Source organism: Aptenodytes patagonicus, chromosome 20 (assembly GCF_965638725.1).
Source record: "Aptenodytes patagonicus chromosome 20, bAptPat1.pri.cur, whole genome shotgun sequence".
NCBI classification, from domain to species: Eukaryota; Metazoa; Chordata; class Aves; order Sphenisciformes; family Spheniscidae; genus Aptenodytes; species Aptenodytes patagonicus.
This window is the reverse complement of record NC_134968.1, coordinates 2,314,291-2,329,965: the sequence shown is the minus strand read 5'-3', so window position 1 is coordinate 2,329,965 and position 15,675 is coordinate 2,314,291. Positions and strand designations below refer to the sequence as shown.

The following is a 15,675-nucleotide window of genomic DNA, read 5'->3' as shown; positions in this document are numbered from 1 at the left end:
TCTGCCAAGGGACCCAGGCGTCCCGCACCCCGACCCCCACCCATCTCTGCCAAGGGACCCAGGCGTCCCGCACCCCGACCCCCACCCATCTCTGCCAAGGGACCCAGGCGTCCCGCACCCCGACCCCCACCCATCTCTGCCAAGGGACCCAGGCGTCCCGCACCCCGACCCCCACCCATCTCTGCCAAGGGACCCAGGCGTCCCACACCCCGACCCCCACCCATCTCTGCCAAGGGACCCAGGTGTCCCACACCCCGACCCCCACCCATCTCTGCCGAGGGACCCAGGCGTCCTGCACCCCGACCCCCACCCTGGCCTCGGGCCTCCAGGGCCGCTCAGGATGGGGATGCAGGAGGGTGCTGGGTGGGTGGGGGGTGACCCGGGCGAGGACCGGCTGAGCCCCCCAGGAGGGCCACATCCTGCACCCCTCTGGCCCGGCCTCGCACGCCGGGACGCGCCGGGCGGGCGCCCAGGGTCCCCCCCACGGGCAGGGTGCTGCCCAGCAGGTCTGCCCGCATACCGCGGGGCGGGCGTGCCGCGCGGGCCGCTGCCCACGCGGGGTGCTACCCACGGGGGGCGCTGCCCACGCGGGGTGCTGCCCACGGGGGGTGCTGCCCACGCGGGGTGTTGCCCATGGCGGGGTGCTACCCACGCGGCGTGCTGCCCATGGGGAGGGGGGTGCTACCCACGCGGGGTGCTGCCCACGTGGAAGTACTACCCACAGCGGGTGCTGCCCACGGGGGGCTCTGCCCCACGAGACACCCCCCACCACCACCCCCCCCCAGCTCATACCCGGGTCCCCCGTCCCTGCCCCACGGGGGACGACCTGGGACCCCCGTCCCCGGGCTCCTTTGGGGTCTGGACCTCCCCCGCCCACGGGGGTGCCGGTGCCGGTGCCGGTGCCGGTCCCCGCCCGCTGTCGCCGTGCGGCCTCCGGCCACGGGGCGCCGCCGTCGCCCGGACGGGGCGGGACGGGGTGGGCGGGACCGGGCGGCGGCGGCGGCGCAGGGAGCAACGGCAGGTCCGTGGGGCCGGGGGGGGCGGTCCCGGGGGGTCCCGGGAAGGGTGTTCGTGCCGGGGGGGTCCCGGGAGCCGGGGCTGTGCGGGCGGGGGTCCCGTCCGCGGTCGGTGCAGGAGGTCCCGGTTACCGGGGCCGTCGCGGGGGCGTCCCCGGTCGGTGAAGAGCTGCGGAGTCCCGGGGCAGGAGATGCTCCCGAGGCCACCCCGCGATGGGGTCTCCGTTGTCTCCCCAGGTCGGGGGACCATGTCATCCCGCAGCCCCCCCCCCCCCCCCCAGCCCCCGCTGTCTCCCCACGGCTGCAACCCCACAGGGACCCTGGGGGCACATCCAGGACAGGGACAAGGGGGTGACGTCCCCCTCGGTGCGCCCCCCCCGGTCCCCTTTGCCCGGTTTAGGATGGCAGGGCGGGATCCTGTGCCGTCGTCCTGTGACTGCTTCGTGGCACTGCCACCGCACACCGCGGCACCCGCCATCATCTTCGGCAAGAACGCCGACCGGCCGCGCCACGAGGTCCAGGAGGTCGTCTATGTCCCCGCTGCCGTCCACCGCCCCGGGGACAAAGTCCAGGTGAGACCGTGCTGGGATCAGGGCGGCTGCAGGGGACGGTACAGTGAGTGCGCCGGGTCTCAGCCCCGCTCCGTGTTCCCCCCCCCCCCCCTCCCACCACAGTGCACCTACCTGGAGATCGAGCAGGCGGAGAGGACCCACGCGGTGGTGCTGAGCCGTCCCGCCTGGCTGTGGGGCGCCGAGATGGGGGCCAACGAGCACGGCGTCTGCGTGGGCAACGAGGGCGTCTGGACCCGCGAGCCCCTGGGGGAGGACGAGGCGCTGCTGGGGATGGACCTGGTGAGGTGAGGACGGTGTCACGTTGTCCCCCCCCTGCCCCGGCTGTCCCGCACTGTCCCCCATCGCCGGCTGATGGGGTGCTGCCGGTGTGGCAGGCTGGGTTTGGAGCGGGGCAGCTCTGCCCGGGAGGCCCTGGAGGTGATCGCGGCGTTGCTGGAGCGTTACGGCCAGGGCGGGAGCTGCAAGGAGGAGCCGGTGCCCTTTGTCTACCACAACACCTTCCTGCTGGCTGACCGCGCCGAGGCCTGGGTGCTGGAGACGGCTGGCCGGTACTGGGCAGCCCAGCGGATCCGAGGTGAGCGGGCATTGGTTGTACCGGGAGGATGGGGAGCCCTGTCCCCCCTCCAGCCTGACACCCCCCCCCCCCCGGCCTTCACAGAGGGTAGCCGCAACATCTCCAACCAGCTCAGCATCGGGAGGGAGATCACGGCCGAGCACGCGGGGCTGCGGCAGCGAGCCTGCAGCCAGGGCTGGTGGAGCGGGGATGGCGAGTTCAACTTCGCCGAGGTCTTCTCCCTGACGCACCAGCCCGCCCGCATGGAGGCTGCCAAGGCCCGCTACCGCGCCGGCAAGGAGCTGCTGCGGCAGCATGCAGGTGGGGACGGGGGACGGGGACAGCTGCCCGTGGCTCGTCCTGGCATCTCCACGCTCCCCGTGGCCGCGGCAGCCGGTGGTGACGTGGCTCTGCCTCGCCTGCCAGGTCACATCACAGCGGAGACGTTCATGGCCATCCTGCGGGACAAGGCCAGCGGGATCTGCGTGGACTCGGAGGGCTTCCGCACGGCGGGCAGCATGGTGTCCGTGCTGCCCCGGGACCCCACCTTGCCCTGCGTCCACTTCTTCACGGCCACCCCTGACCCCTCCAGGTGAGGACGCCGGTGAGGGACAGCCCCGCTTTGGGGGTGACGGGGATGAGGCAGAGTCATGCTGTGGGCTGAGTGTCCCCAGGGAGCAGCATCCGTCCTCGCGCTGGCCGGTCCCAGGGCCCCGATGCTCCTCTCCGGCAGGTCCGTCTTCAAACCCTTCGTCTTTGTGGCCGGCCTCAAGCCCGCGCCGCAGGTGAGATCTCCCACCTTCCGTGACGACCCCGCCAAGAAGATCCCGCGGTTCCAGAGCACGGTCGATCGGCGGCACGAACTCTACCGCCGGCATCAGGCGGCGCTGGAGCTGATGGAGAGGGACCAGGTACCGCAGACCCTTCCCCAGCCGCTGCTGCCCCGGGACCCTTGCGCTGCCCCCGGTGATGTGGGAGGCAGTCGAATTCCCTGAGGGCGCCCGGTCTCAGCTCTCCTCCCTCCCCGACCCTGCCAGGAGCGGGGCCAGAAGCTCCTGCAGACGCTGCGGGACCTGGAGAAGCAGGGCCTGGAGGGGATGAATGCGCTGCTGGCGGGGATGGTGACCCCCCGCCCGGAGGAGCTGACCGACCTCTTCTTCGACTGCGTGGAGGCAGAGATGAAGTTTTACACATAAACCCTGCACAGGTGGGTGGGCTCGGCCCCCCCGCGGCATTGCTCCTGGATAGGGGATGAGAAAACCTTCCCGGTGCCCAGCCCCGGCTCCTCGCCTCCTCCCACCGTGGATCTGCCACTGACAGCGTGGTGGGGAACGGCTCGACTGGCGTCTCCAGCCCTGCCTGGGAGTGCGGAGCCTCCAGCCCCCTAACTTGCCCCAGGAGGAATTTTGAGAGGTGGCTGTGGCCTGAAACGCAGGTGCGGAGGGAAGGAGAGGGACGTGGAGCGGGATTTGGAGTCCTGCCTGCAGCCCGGCGTGTCTTTTCCCACCATCAGGCAGAGCTGCCTGTGCCCGGCCCCTCCGGGGCTGGCCACGGGGCTGGGGGCTCCGTGGCAGACAGGCGGATTGGTGTAGGAATAAAGAGGCTTTAATCCTAACTGCGCGGTGCCGTGCTGGTGCGGGGTATTTGGGGTAACTGCCTATTTCTTGCTCCTTTGGCGCGAGCTTCCTCCTCCAGAGCCTTGGTCCGGGGCTGGCTCCTGCCGGGAGCTCGCTGGGGCTGCGGGCAGGCGTGCTGCCCACCAGGTCCCGGCAGGGGTGGCAGCTGCGTCCCCGGCTTTGCTTGGGGACGGGGCTGAGACCGCTTGAGGCCTGGGGCTGTGATGCAGGCTGCTCCCTCCCTGCCTGGGCTCAGCGGTGCGGGAGGCAGCAGCAGACCCCGACGCTCCCGCAGCTCCTCCAGCTCTTCCAGACGGGTCCGGTGTTCCTTCAGGGCCTCCCTCCGCCTCCGCCGCGAGCGCCCGGCCAGCTCCCGGTGCAGATCTACAAAGAAATCTGCCAGGGACGGAGAAGAATTACAGGAGACCTGGCACGGCCACCCGAGCTCCCTGCCACTCCTGTCACCCTTGGGGACAGAGGGACCGGCCTGCTTAACACCCAAGTGTGCAATGTGTCCTGCTTCAGTCTGGGCACCTTTGCCTGCAGTGAAAGGGCCGCTCGGCTCAGAGAGCGACTCCTCGTCTTCGTCCTCACTGCTGGAAGAGCCTCCTTCCTCCTCTTCCTCGCCCACGCTGCCACGGACCTGCTGGGCGTCCAGCTGCAGGAGGTGGGGCAGGGCTCCTATCACCAGCTCTCTGCAAGCACCGAAGGAAGAGCAGACGTTCCCCCGCCACGCGGCATCGCCTCGGGGCTGGGAGCGGGTTGGGGTGGCACCGAACTCGGGGCTGGGAGCGGGTTGGGGTGGCACCGAACCCCCTGGCACTGTCCCCTCCCAGCACCACTCTGCACAGCCCACCCCACAGCCTGGCCTGGGCAGAGAGCAGAGATTCAGATTTCTGGGGTTTGGGGGGGGGGGGCTCAGGCTGTATTTGATATTTGGGGGGGGCTGTACCCTGCTCAGGGGCTCGTGTGGTTTGGGGGACTTGTTCTCCCCCTCCGCTCTCCCCCACAGGCTCCCCTGACCCACCTGTATCTGTGCTGGTGGGTGCATTCGTTTCCTGTTAAGTCGAGGAGACGGAGCCTGCGGGGCAGCTCGTCTGCGGAGATCAAAGGGAAGGCAGACAGGTGCTGAGATGGGACCTGAGCCCCCCCCCCCCACCAAACCCCCGCGCCCCCCGTCTCCCGCAGCTCTTCACCCACTCCCATGGCGACAGCCCCACTGTGGGGAGCAGTCTCTCACCTCACAGCTGGGGAAACTGAGGCAGGGAGGGCAGGAATGTGAATTGCACACACTCCCATGTGAGAACTGAGGGTTTTCCCCCTCCCAGGCCCTCACTGTTCACTTTCTCCCGTCTGCAAGCAGAAGGCCTGGTGCCACAATAGCAACGCTACAGGGGAAGGAAAGGAGAGAATTATCTCTCTGTCCGTCACTCTTCTGCCAAAAATCACCCATGGGAGGAGCTGGCTGAAAGATGCACGAAAGGTTGTCGGGGCTGGAGCAGCTTTGCCATGAGGTTGAAATCCCCAAGTCTGATCTGAGCCGCTGAAACGTTCTGCCGAAGCAGGGCACAAGGTGGAAGCAGACACCTGGAGTCTGCCAGCAGAAAGGATGGCTCAAACCTGGCCACAGGGCTCCTCCGGTGTCATGCTGGAACACGCAGGCCAGCCCCAGGGTGGCTCTGCTGGGTCTCTGGCTGGGACCTGAGGGCCAGAGGCCCTGGCTGAGACTGGACCGAGGGTCTGCCGGTGTTTTCCCGGTACCCGAGGCACCTCTCGGGCAGACCCAGGCCACGTCCGGACCCTTTCCTGCCTCCCACCTGGGTCCAGCGTCTGTATCTGGTTGTGGGACAAGTCCAGGACGCGCAGGTGTAGCAGGGGCTGCAGGTTCTCCACTCTGCGGATGCGATTTCCAGCCAGGGAGAGGAATCTGCGGAGCACAGGGAGGGCAGTGGTGTGAGAAGGGGGGAACGCCACAGCCCCCAGGGTCAGAGCCAGCAGCACCAGGCTGTCAGGGGCTGCAACTCAAATCCCCCCGGCTCTGCCAAGGGAAGGAGGGAGCCCCGCTGTCCTCTGACCATGGAAAGCTATCTGCTTGGGGGCAGGAGCTGCCCGTACCGCAGGTTGGGAAAGCAGCCCAGATTCTCAATCTTCTCAATGTGGTTCTGGAAAAAAAAAAAAAAAAAGCAACGTGGTTTTTTTACTGCATGAAAAATCAGACTTCGGGAGGCCCCCCGGAATCACTCCAACCTCACACAGACAACATGATGTCCCACCACTGCCACGGGAGCTTTATGGAGGGGGTATGGGGCTGCGACAGCACGGGCAGACCAGCACGGTTCAGAAGGACCCTAAGGCTCCTCATGCGGGTTTGAAAAACACCGAATGGCTGACGCCAGACCCTCGCTCGAATTCCATCGGTGGCACTGTCATCGGAGGGGAGCGCTGCCAGCCCCTCTGGCCATACGGGGAGGCAAAACTCCGGAGCAGAACTGGGGGTGTTTGTGGTCCCCCCAAGGAGGCCTTTACCCGCAGGACCAGGGCTGATCCCCACTGCCCCGCGCCTGCCGTAGTGCCTTACCTGCTGCAGGTAGAGGCTGTGAATCTCCCACAGGCTCTGGAGTCTCCCAATAGCACAGATGTTCTCCCGGTCCAAGCGGACGGTCGAGGGGGACACCGGCTCCGTGGATCTAGAGGAAGGGGGGACGCTCGGGGTGTCCTTTGTGCCAAGAGACCCTCCCTGTCAGCCTGGGTGATGAAGGTGGGCCCTGTGCAGATCCTCACCGGCTCTTTGGGTGCGGGGGCTCCACCAGCCGAGGCAGGTTCCTCGTAGTGATGAGGTGGTCGGTGAGGGTCACCCCCGGAGATGTCTGCTCATGGCCTGCGGGAAACCCAGAGTGACGGGGCCCAGGCCAGCGGGGTCCAGCCCCCCCATACCTCCCCAGGCTGACACGTGAGCAGGCCCCGCAATGGCTCACTCACCCCCAAGCGGGGTCTCCCCCTGCCCAGCCATGACGAGGGGGCGGCCTGGATCCTTGTCCCTTCCTTGGGCCCTTGGGTGGGTGTGTCGGGGGGGCTGGGCTGGCCCCACTGCTCTCTGCAAGAAGGGCGCTGGGGCGATGGGGGGCAGAAACCTGCAGGCTGGGGGGGTCGGTGGGGACAGGACTGCCGGGCTGGGGGGGGATCAGTGCTGGGACCCCCAGGTGGGGCAGAGAGACCCCAGGGCCTGGGGGGACCATGGGGCTGGGATCCCCGGGCTGGGGGGCACAGAGACCCCCCCGGGCTGGGGCCGAGTCACCGGGACCAGGCCCCCAGGGCTGGGGGGCACAGAGACCCCCCCCGGGCTGGGACAGGGCCGGGGCCGGGCTCGGGGGGGACCCGGGGGCCGGCGGAGGCGCAGGCCGCGGCGTGCCCGTTGCTAGGAGACGGGCGGCCCCGGAAAGGGCGGGGCGGAGGGCGCGCTCCCCCCGCCCCCGGCCGGCGCCGCGCGTCCTCTCCGCGCATGCGCGCCGCCGGTCCTCCGCCTCCCCACAAGCCTTTGCGCTCCCGCGGCAAAGATGGCGGCGCTGAGCGGCGGCGCGGCATGGCGGCGGGGTGAGGGGCTCCTCACCGGGGCCGGGCGCCTCCACGGGGCTCGGGCAGGGGCGGGCGGCGGTGCCGGGCTGTGGACTGGCGGGGGAAGGCGGGCGTGCGGCCCGGCCTGTCCTCACCCGGGCCCTGCGCCCCGGTCCCGGCGCCTCTCCCTCTCCCCCGGGGACCTGGCGCCGGCCCTGAGCGCTCCCCGCCTGCCCCCTCTCCGCAGGCTGGCTGCCCGCCCTGCAGTTCGTCCGCCGCGGCTCCAAGGCGGTCACCCGGCACTGGAAGGCCATGCACTTCCAGCGCCAGAAGCTGATGGCCGTGACCGAGTACCTCGCCCCGCGGCCGGCCGTCCCGCCGCGCTGCCTGGCCCCCAGGAAGGAAACGCTGGAGGAGGTGATTTTTCTGGCGTGTGGCCGTTGTTGGTGTGCGGCTGTGGGGCCTCGGTGTCCGAGTGGCTTTGCACACCCCGTGTGTCTGCTTTGCTCCGGGGATTTGACGCGGGGTTTGCAGCTCCCACCGGGTGTGGTTTCGGACCTCCGGGACAGCCCTGCCCCGGGGTTAGCCTGGCTGGACACCTGTACGAGAGCTTTCTGGGGTGTTTAACTGCCCCTTTTCGTCACGTTGTGGGTGGCTGGGAGATGCCCCAGCTGGTGGAAACCAGGTGAGTCCCGATCCGCGCCGTCGTCTCACGGCAGTAGGTCCGTTTGCGGGGTGGGAGTGGGGGGAGGCAGCAGCCTTCGCCCCTTCCCTGCGGCCCATCGCTGCTCGCTCCCTTCAGGACGACGGTTACGTCCGGCTGTTACGGCGGCAGGTGGAGGAGGTGTTCCGGGACAATCGGATGATTGCCGTCTGTCAGTACAACTCCATGCCCGACGAGGACGTGGTGCTGATGAGGCACTACCTCCGGAAGCACAACATTGAGGTCAAGTTCGTCCTGAACGAGGTAGGGGCAGAGCTGCCAGGGCAGATCCCGGTGGGGTTGCGAGGGAAAGGTGGAGGAGGAGAGGTGGGACGACCGCGTGGTGCCTGCTGGGGTGAAAAGCAGCCTCCGTGTTCCCCTGCTTCAGTTTGAGAGCTGTCTCCCCCAGATCGTCAGACCCGTGCTGTCGCAGTCCAAGTACAAGAATCTCCTCCCGCTCTTTGTGGCGCGCAATATCCTGCTGGTGAGCCCGGAAACGAAGGCGAAGGAGATGCTGCGGGTGCTGAAGGGAGTGCCGCAGATCAACCTCCTGGGTGAGAGCCTTCCCTGCGTCCCCATCTGCTGGCGCCGGGCTTGGGGCTCTCCTCCGGCGCTGGGGAGAGGTACTCCCTCCGGCAGGGCCCACGCTGAGGGAGCTGCCTCTGCGGGATCGCTGTCGTGTCCGTTAAAATGAGGGGATGGATGGCGAGGGACGGGAGTCCTGCCTGCAGGAGCAAGCCTTTCCTCGTGCGCCTGTGGAAGACGAAAGGGCTCTGGCACCCCATCTCCCGTCCTCAGCTCTGCTCCTCTCTTCCAGGCGCCTGCATCGACGACACCATCCTGAGCAGGCAGGGAGTGGAGAACTTCGCCAAGCTGCCCTCGCTGGAGGCTTCCCAGGGGCAGACGGCGGGTGCCCTGGCCCTCCTGCCCTCCCAGACGTCCTCCCTGCTCCAGCGTGGCTCCGTGCACCTCACGGCTCTCCTGGATCAGCACATCCGCAGGCTGCAGGCTGGGGAGACGGGGAGTCCGGCTGAGCCCGCCCCTGCCCAGAGCTTGGGGGCTCACTGATGCTGGCCCCCGGCCCCCAGTTGGGCCCCGTGTGTCGGCCGGGAGTCGGCTCCTTCACCGGCTGCAGTCGGGGAGGGGTCAGGGATCGAAGATTCGGCGCTGGGTGGGCAGCCAGCGGCGGGACTGAGGGCAGCGGGGCCCTGCGGCACCACCGGCCCGTTTGGGGAGCCCTGACCCTTCCCTTTGCTCCCCGCTACCCCTGCCTGGGAACAACCCGGCTGCGTTTCGGGTGCTGTGGGGCTGCGGTCGGAGGGTCGCTGGGATCGGCCGGAGGAGGCAGTGTGGCGGGGACCCGTGGCGGTGCTGGCGGGGACGACGTCCAGCGTGCTGAGCCCCCGCGCCCTCCGGAACGGGGGCAACGAGGGGGAGCCCGGCAGCACTGGCTGAGCTGCGTCTGTGGGATCGTTGTCTTGTCTATTAAAGCGTGGTGGTGGAGATGCTGGAGGCCTCGTCTTGGGTTTTGGGGGGTGGGGGGGGGGGTTCCTGCCCCTCGATGCTGCGGGGAGAGGCTGGGCGCGGCTCCGGGGCTCTCCTGGAGCAGAGGGCAGAGCGACGCTGGGGGGTGGGCAAGGGAAATCCCGGGGGGGGCTAAAGCACAGCTCAGGGGTGTGGGTCCTGGGACCCCTGTGGGGTGGTGCCTCTCCTGGGGGTACCACCCCCCCCCCCCCCCCGTCCCGCGTGGGCAGAGCTCGTGGGTTTTTTGCCTTTTCATCCGGACGGGGAGAGGGGAGCGGGTGCAGCCCGTTCCCGGTGTACGACCCCCCCCCGCCCCTCTGCCGCCATCCGGGAGAGGAGCGGTCCCGCCGCCGGGGCTGTCCCCGATACCGGGCGGGGGGTCCGGATCCGTCAGTGCCCGCGATGCGGGGGGGGGGGGGGGTCCGGCTCGGTGCGGGCCGGTACCGGGTGCTGGCAGCCGGCGGGGGGGGGGGGATCCCGGTGCCCCGGCGGGTACCCGGCGCTGCCGGCTCCGGTCCTCCACGGTGCAGGGGGCAGAGCCGAGCGGCTCCGGCCCGGCGCCTCCGCCTCCTTCCGTGTTCCGGTTCCTGCAGCCGCCGGGCAGGATGCGACCGGCCGCGGCCCCGGCTGCCCGCCCGCCGCTCGCACAGGTGAACACCGGGGACCCGGCCCGGGGGGGGGGGGGGGGAGCTCCACCCCCCCACCCCCCCCCCCCGCCAGGACCCCGCCGTCCCCGGCAGCCGGATCCGACCCCTGCCGCCCGCTGCTCCGGGGGGGTTGACACCTGCGGGGGGCAGGCGGGGGGACACGGGGATGGGCTTTGCCCTGGCGGGGGCGGCCGCGGGGGGCGCCGGGCCGGGCTTTCCCCCGCGCTGCCGGGGGTCGTGTCCGCGGCCGTGCCCTGCCCGGAGCAGGCAGGGGCTTTGCCCCCCCCCCGGCCTGGGTGGGGGCTGCAGGCAGACGAGGCGGCTGGAGACCCCCGGGGGCACCGGCCCAGCCCCGCTCCCGTGCGGGGCGGGGGGGTCAGTCCTGCCCCTGGCAGCACCCAGGGGGGGCTCTCCGCTCGCTACCAAGCTGGGCAGGGCGGGGGGGGGGGGGGGGGGTCCGGGCTGCGGCGGGAGCCCCCCGTCCTCCTCCCCTCAGAGCAGGGGTGCGCGGTGCCGCGGTTATTGGTGCCGCGGTTATCGGTGCCGGGGCTTGGCCGCCATCCCAGGGTTATCCCGGGACTTGGCGCTACAGCTGCAGCTGGGACGCCTGGGTACCCTGGCAAGGGGCAGTGCCGGAGGGGGGCTGGCAAGGGGAGGGGGAAGCTTCCCCGTGCCTCAGTTTCCCCTTCCTGTATTTGAGAAGGGCAAAGGGAACGCCCTGCCGGGAGGGAGCGTGGCTAGATCGGGGTTTTTGGGGGGCGTGTCCTGGCTCGGGGGTGTCGGGACGGACCGGGGCTGATCCCGGTCTCTGTTCCCCGGGTTGCCCTCCCGGCTGTGCCCGCCGCAGGGTTGCCCTGTGGTACTGAGTCCACGGGGCAGCAGGGCCGGACTCTGGACCCACCAGGCGGGCGAGGGCCGGGCAGCGGAGGCGAGATAAGGCTGGGTGGATTGAAGGCTCCATCACACGCAGAAGCTTCTGGGTCCCAGCCGCAGTCACGTGCGAGGCTTCCCGCTCCCGGGGGGCAGGAGGATCCCCCCCCCCACCTCTTGTCCCCGCGAGGGAAGGGATGAGGGTGTCTGGCAGGGCACGAAAACCGCTGGCAGGGTGGGAGATGCCCTCCCTGGGCTCCCTGACGTGACATCCCCTCCTTGCAGTGGCTCCCACCGCCCGGGCCGTGACGGCTGAGCTCGGACCACCAGCCCCACAGTGCGGATGGGAGGGGGGGCTTGGCCTGGTCCCCCCATCCCCCTCCGCTCACCGGCCATGGGCAGCCACGAGAAGGACCTGTCCTCTCCGAAAAGGGCCCTGTCACGCTCCAACAGCACCGTGTCTTCCAAGCACAGCAGCATTCAGCAGGTCGGGGGTCTCTGGGCTGGGGGGGGGGCTCAGCAGGATCCCAGTGATGCACCCAGGCTGGACCGGGGGTGCCATGGGCCCTCAGGGGGCTTCCCCCCACTTTAAGAAGGGGATACAGAGATGCACCGTCCCCTGGGGAGTACCAAGTGTCCCTGCCCGGGGACAAGGTGGGGAGCACCCTGGCTGCTCCCGGTGCCAAGGGACCCCCACGCTGATCCCCATCGCCGGCAGGGCTCGGAGAGCTGGGAGGTGGTGGAGGAGCCATGTGCGCGGGGCAGCCCAGGCCAGGAGCCGCAGCGGCACGAGGGGTACCTGCTCAAGAAGAGGAAATGGCCCCTGAAGGGCTGGCACAAGGTAACAGGGGAGAGCTGGCACCGGGAGCCGTCCCCTGGCCACCCGGTCGGTCCTGGGTGCCGTCCCCATCCCTGGGGCGATTTGGACCCCTGGATGGGGGGCTGCAGGGACCAGTCTCTACTCGCCCCGCCCTGTAACAATCGTCCCTCTCTGTCCCCAGAGGTACTTTGTGCTGGAAAACGGCATCCTGAAATACGCCACCACACGCCAGGACGTGAGTGTGGGGCTGGACTGCGTCTGTGCAGCCTCCCTGAGGGCTCGGGGTGGGGGAGACCCCATGGCCCCCGTGAGGAAGGGAGTCTTCCCCCTGACAGGTGTCCCCGGGCTCCCCCAGGTCCTCAAGGGCAAACTGCACGGAGCCATCGATGTCCGTCAGTCTGTCATGTCCATCAACAAGAAGGCGCAGCGGGTCGACCTGGACACGGAGGAGAACATCTACCATCTCAAGGTGCTGGTGGGGGCTGGAGCCGGGGCTGGGGGCATTGGGTGACTCCCACCCGGGTCCCCCCCACCCCAACTTGCCCTTGTCACACAGATCAAGTCCCCGGAGCTCTTCACTAGCTGGGTGAGCAGCCTCTGCTCCCATCACCAGGGCGAGAGGCCCGAGCTCTGCCCCAGGGGGGGTCCCGCGGGTAGGACCCCACCAACACACAGGTGGGTGGCACCTCGGGGTGGTGATGCGAGGCAGTGTCCAGGCGCGGGGCTCCCGACAGCAGCCTGGCGGTGCCCCTTCTCCCCTGCTGCAGGGCCCATGGACGCGGATCCTGCCCTCGGGCAGTGCCCCTGCCCTCTCCACCCTCGCCAGCTCCCGGGACAAGGTGAACGCCTGGCTGAAGGACAGCGAGGGGCTGGAGCGCTGCTCGGCCGGTGAGCAGAGCGGGAGGGGATGCACAGGATGAGGGGGGATGCCCTGTCCCCCATCCATGACTGGGCTCGCTTTGTGCCCATCGCAGAGCTGTCGGAGTGCCAGGTGAAGCTGCAGGAGCTGACTGGCATGCTGCAGAGCCTGGAGGCCCTGCACCGCATCCCCTCGGCCCCCCTCATCTCCGGCAGCCAGGTGAGCGGGGCAGCGGCGGGCATGGGGCTGAACATTGCCCGGTGTGGCAGCCCCCCTTCCCGAGGAGGGTCCAGCTCCAGCCCCCTCCTCTCACTCACAGCCCTCGGCCACCGCAGAGAGGCCCAAGAAGGGCAGGAGGACCACCAAGATCTGGTGCACCCAGAGCTTTGCCAAGGACGACACCATCGGCAGGGTGAGGGGGAGCGGGCATCCTGCCGAGCTCTGCCTGCTGCCGGCCGAGCCGCTGCCTGGGGACAGAGCCCCCCAGGGCCCCGCTGACCCCTGTGTCCCCCCCCAGGTGGGCCGCCTGCACGGTTCTGTCCCCAACCTCTCACGCTACCTGGAGCCGTCCCAGAGCCAGCTGCCCTTCAGCCTCCCCCCTGAGTACAGCCAGCTGCAGAGGAGCTTCTGGGTCCTGGCCCAGAAAGGTGGGATGGGGGGGGTGGCTGAGCCCCACCAGGGGTCCCGGTGGTGGCAGGGCGGGTGCTGGGGTGCCGTGCCACAGCCTGACCAACTGCCCATGTCTCCCGGCAGTGCATGGCTCGCTCAGCAGCGTGGTGACTGCGCTGATGGCCGAGAGGGCCCGTCTGGAGGAGATGCGGCAGGCGCTGGACCGGCGGCGCTTGGCCCCACGCCCGGGCAGTGCCGGCAACGCCGGGGTGAGGGATCGCAGGGGGCTGGGCAGGGCTGCCCCCGCTTTGGGTCCCGCTGGGGTCCAGGGGTTGTTGCTGTTGGGGTGCCGGTGGGTGCAGCGAGTTGGCAGGGTCTCAGTCTGGTGCTCGGTGCCTGGGCAGCAGCGGGGCGATCCCCCCTCCCCGTCAGCCCCACGCTGGCTGGAGGGGACAGGCTGGGGGGGGGGGGGTCGGTTCAGCGTCCCCCTGCCTCCTCAGGCCGCCCTGCGCCGCTTCCACTCCCTCTCCGTCTCCTCCGACACCACCCTGGACTCCTTTGCCTCGCTGCACCCCGATGAGGTCAGAGGGAGCCAGGATGGGGTGGGGGGTCCGCAGCCAGGATGGGGTGGGGGGTCCGGGTGGCCCCCCCCCCCCGGGGCGGGGGGCTGAGGCGGTGGCTCTCCCCGCAGCCGGACGTGCTGCCGGCCAAGGGTCGGGAGCAGCAGCTCTCCAACCGCAGCATCGTCTCGCTGGCCGACTCGCACACCGAGTTCTTCGACGCCTGCGAGGTCTTCCTCTCCGCCAGCTCCTCCGAGAACGAGGTGGGGCGGGGCTTCGGCCGGGGGCGGGACCATGACCAGGGGGCGGGGCTCTGCTGGCTTTTTTTTTGGGGGGGGGGGGGGGGTGTCTCTGCAGACCCCCCTGTTGTCCCCCTCCCGCTGTTGCTTTGCGTTCATCTCCCTTCTCTCTCCCCCGTCCCCTCCCCGTTAGCTGGCCCGGGAGCCGCCCCCCCCGCTCCCCATGTCCCCCCAGCCCCCGTATCTCCCCGGTCCCCACGTCCCCCCCACCCCCCGCGACCCCTGCAGCTCCCCGCAGCGCCCCCCCTCCGGGCGCTCGGGTCTCCGCAGTCTCTGAGCCCGGCGGCGGGGTCCGGGTGCTGCCGGTGCCGCCGCTCCCCCCCCCCCCCGCTCCCCCCTCCCGCGGCCCCACCGGCACCCCCCCCCCCCCTCCCCGTCCTGGCCTCCCCCTCAGCCCATCCCAGGTCTCGTCCCATCCTCCCGGGGGGGCCCCTCCTGCCCCCCCCCCCCCTCCCCGGTGGGGTAACCCCCGGAGCACCCCCCCCCCTCGGGACCCCCGAAGCCGCCGACGGTCCCCCGCGCCCCCCCAGCCCTCGGACGACGAGTCGTGCATCAGCGAAGCCACCACCAGCGCCTGCGAGGACGCGGCCGAGCCGGGGGGGCCGGGCCGCCCCCCGACAGGTACGGAATGGGGGTGACCGGGGCAGGGCGGGGGGACGGGAGGGGGACGGCTCCGCCCCACCGCCCGGTGCCCGGCAGGAGCGGAGGGCCCGGGGATGCCCGTGGAGCCGCCGCCGCTGGAGCTGCCGGGGCCGGACCCGCGGCGGCGGAGCTGCCTGCCCGCCCCCCCCGCGCCGCCGGGGGACGTGAGCCTGTGGGGGCTGCTGCGGAGCAGCGTGGGGAAGGACCTGTCACGCGTGGCGCTGCCCGTGCAGCTCAACGAGCCGCTCAACACGCTCCAGCGCCTCTGCGAGGAGCTCGAGTACAGCGCGCTGCTGGACCGCGCCAGCCGCGCCCGCGACCCCCGCCAGCGCCTGGTGAGACGGGGGGCTCCGGGGGACACGGGGGGCTCGGGGGACACGGGGGCTGCGGGGGCGGGGGGATGTGGTGTCGAGGGCACGGGGAACGTGGGGGGGACACGGGGTGCTGGGGAAGGTCGGGGGTTTGGGGGACACGGGGGAGCTCGGGGGGGACACGGGGGGACTTGGGGAGTTCGAGGATTGGGGGGGCTCGGGGGACACGGGGGGCTCGGGGCCAGGAGGGGCATGAAGGGCTCGGGGGACACGGGGGGCTCGGGGCCAGGGAGGGGTATGAAGGGCTCAGGGGACACGGGGGAGCTCGGGGAACACGGGGAAGCTCGGGGGACACGGGGATAGGGGGAGCTCGGCGGACACGGGGGGCTCGGGGCCAGGAGGGGCATGAGGGGCTCGGGGGACACGGGGAGCTCGGGGGACATGGGGGTAGGGGGAGCTCGGCGGACACGGGGGGCTCGGGGCCAGGTGGGGCTCGGGGGACACGGGGGAGCTCGGGGGACA

General features: G+C 70.6%; 4 protein-coding genes across 6 annotated transcripts; 3 read left to right on the top strand and 1 right to left on the bottom strand.

Moving 5' to 3' along the window:
* Positions 1–979: 979 nt before the first annotated feature.
* On the top strand, positions 980–3,756 carry SCRN2 (secernin 2). Of its 3 annotated transcripts, none has more exons than XM_076356833.1 (9): positions 1,003–1,021; positions 1,417–1,588; positions 1,691–1,872; positions 1,963–2,162; positions 2,247–2,462; positions 2,568–2,733; positions 2,875–3,052; positions 3,179–3,348; positions 3,577–3,756. In XM_076356833.1, the coding sequence occupies exons 2-8, from the start codon at positions 1,418–1,420 to the stop codon at positions 3,335–3,337; spliced, it is 1,272 nt and encodes a 423-aa protein (XP_076212948.1). In that variant the 5' UTR covers positions 1,003–1,021; position 1,417; the 3' UTR covers positions 3,338–3,348; positions 3,577–3,756. The 3 variants fall into 3 exon arrangements, with proteins under 3 accessions (XP_076212949.1, XP_076212948.1, XP_076212947.1); XM_076356832.1 differs by having other exon boundaries at positions 3,462–3,756; XM_076356834.1 differs by having other exon boundaries at positions 980–1,021; positions 3,179–3,756.
* On the bottom strand, positions 3,731–7,026 carry LRRC46 (leucine rich repeat containing 46). The gene is given in 8 exon segments (XM_076356831.1): positions 3,731–4,452; positions 4,785–4,854; positions 5,575–5,684; positions 5,873–5,919; positions 6,336–6,444; positions 6,539–6,635; positions 6,737–6,938; positions 6,940–7,026. Coding segments are annotated over 8 exon segments (1,389 nt in total). The 5' UTR covers positions 6,994–7,026; the 3' UTR covers positions 3,731–3,752.
* Positions 7,027–7,288: 262 nt separating this feature from the next.
* On the top strand, positions 7,289–9,515 carry MRPL10 (mitochondrial ribosomal protein L10). Its single transcript, XM_076356641.1, has 5 exons — positions 7,289–7,348; positions 7,557–7,726; positions 8,112–8,276; positions 8,422–8,566; positions 8,830–9,515. Exons 1-5 carry the CDS (start codon positions 7,312–7,314, stop codon positions 9,078–9,080), a joined length of 768 nt encoding a protein of 255 aa, XP_076212756.1. The 5' UTR covers positions 7,289–7,311; the 3' UTR covers positions 9,081–9,515.
* Positions 9,516–11,346: 1,831 nt separating this feature from the next.
* On the top strand, positions 11,347–15,177 carry OSBPL7 (oxysterol binding protein like 7; the record flags this gene model as incomplete). The annotated part of the gene is given in 14 exon segments (XM_076356650.1): positions 11,347–11,540; positions 11,772–11,894; positions 12,055–12,108; positions 12,229–12,342; positions 12,430–12,529; positions 12,630–12,761; positions 12,848–12,951; positions 13,052–13,144; positions 13,250–13,379; positions 13,486–13,610; positions 13,842–13,922; positions 14,033–14,164; positions 14,731–14,821; positions 14,900–15,177. Coding segments are annotated over 14 exon segments (1,701 nt in total), but the record flags the coding sequence as incomplete, so codon positions are not given.
* Positions 15,178–15,675: the final 498 nt, after the last annotated feature.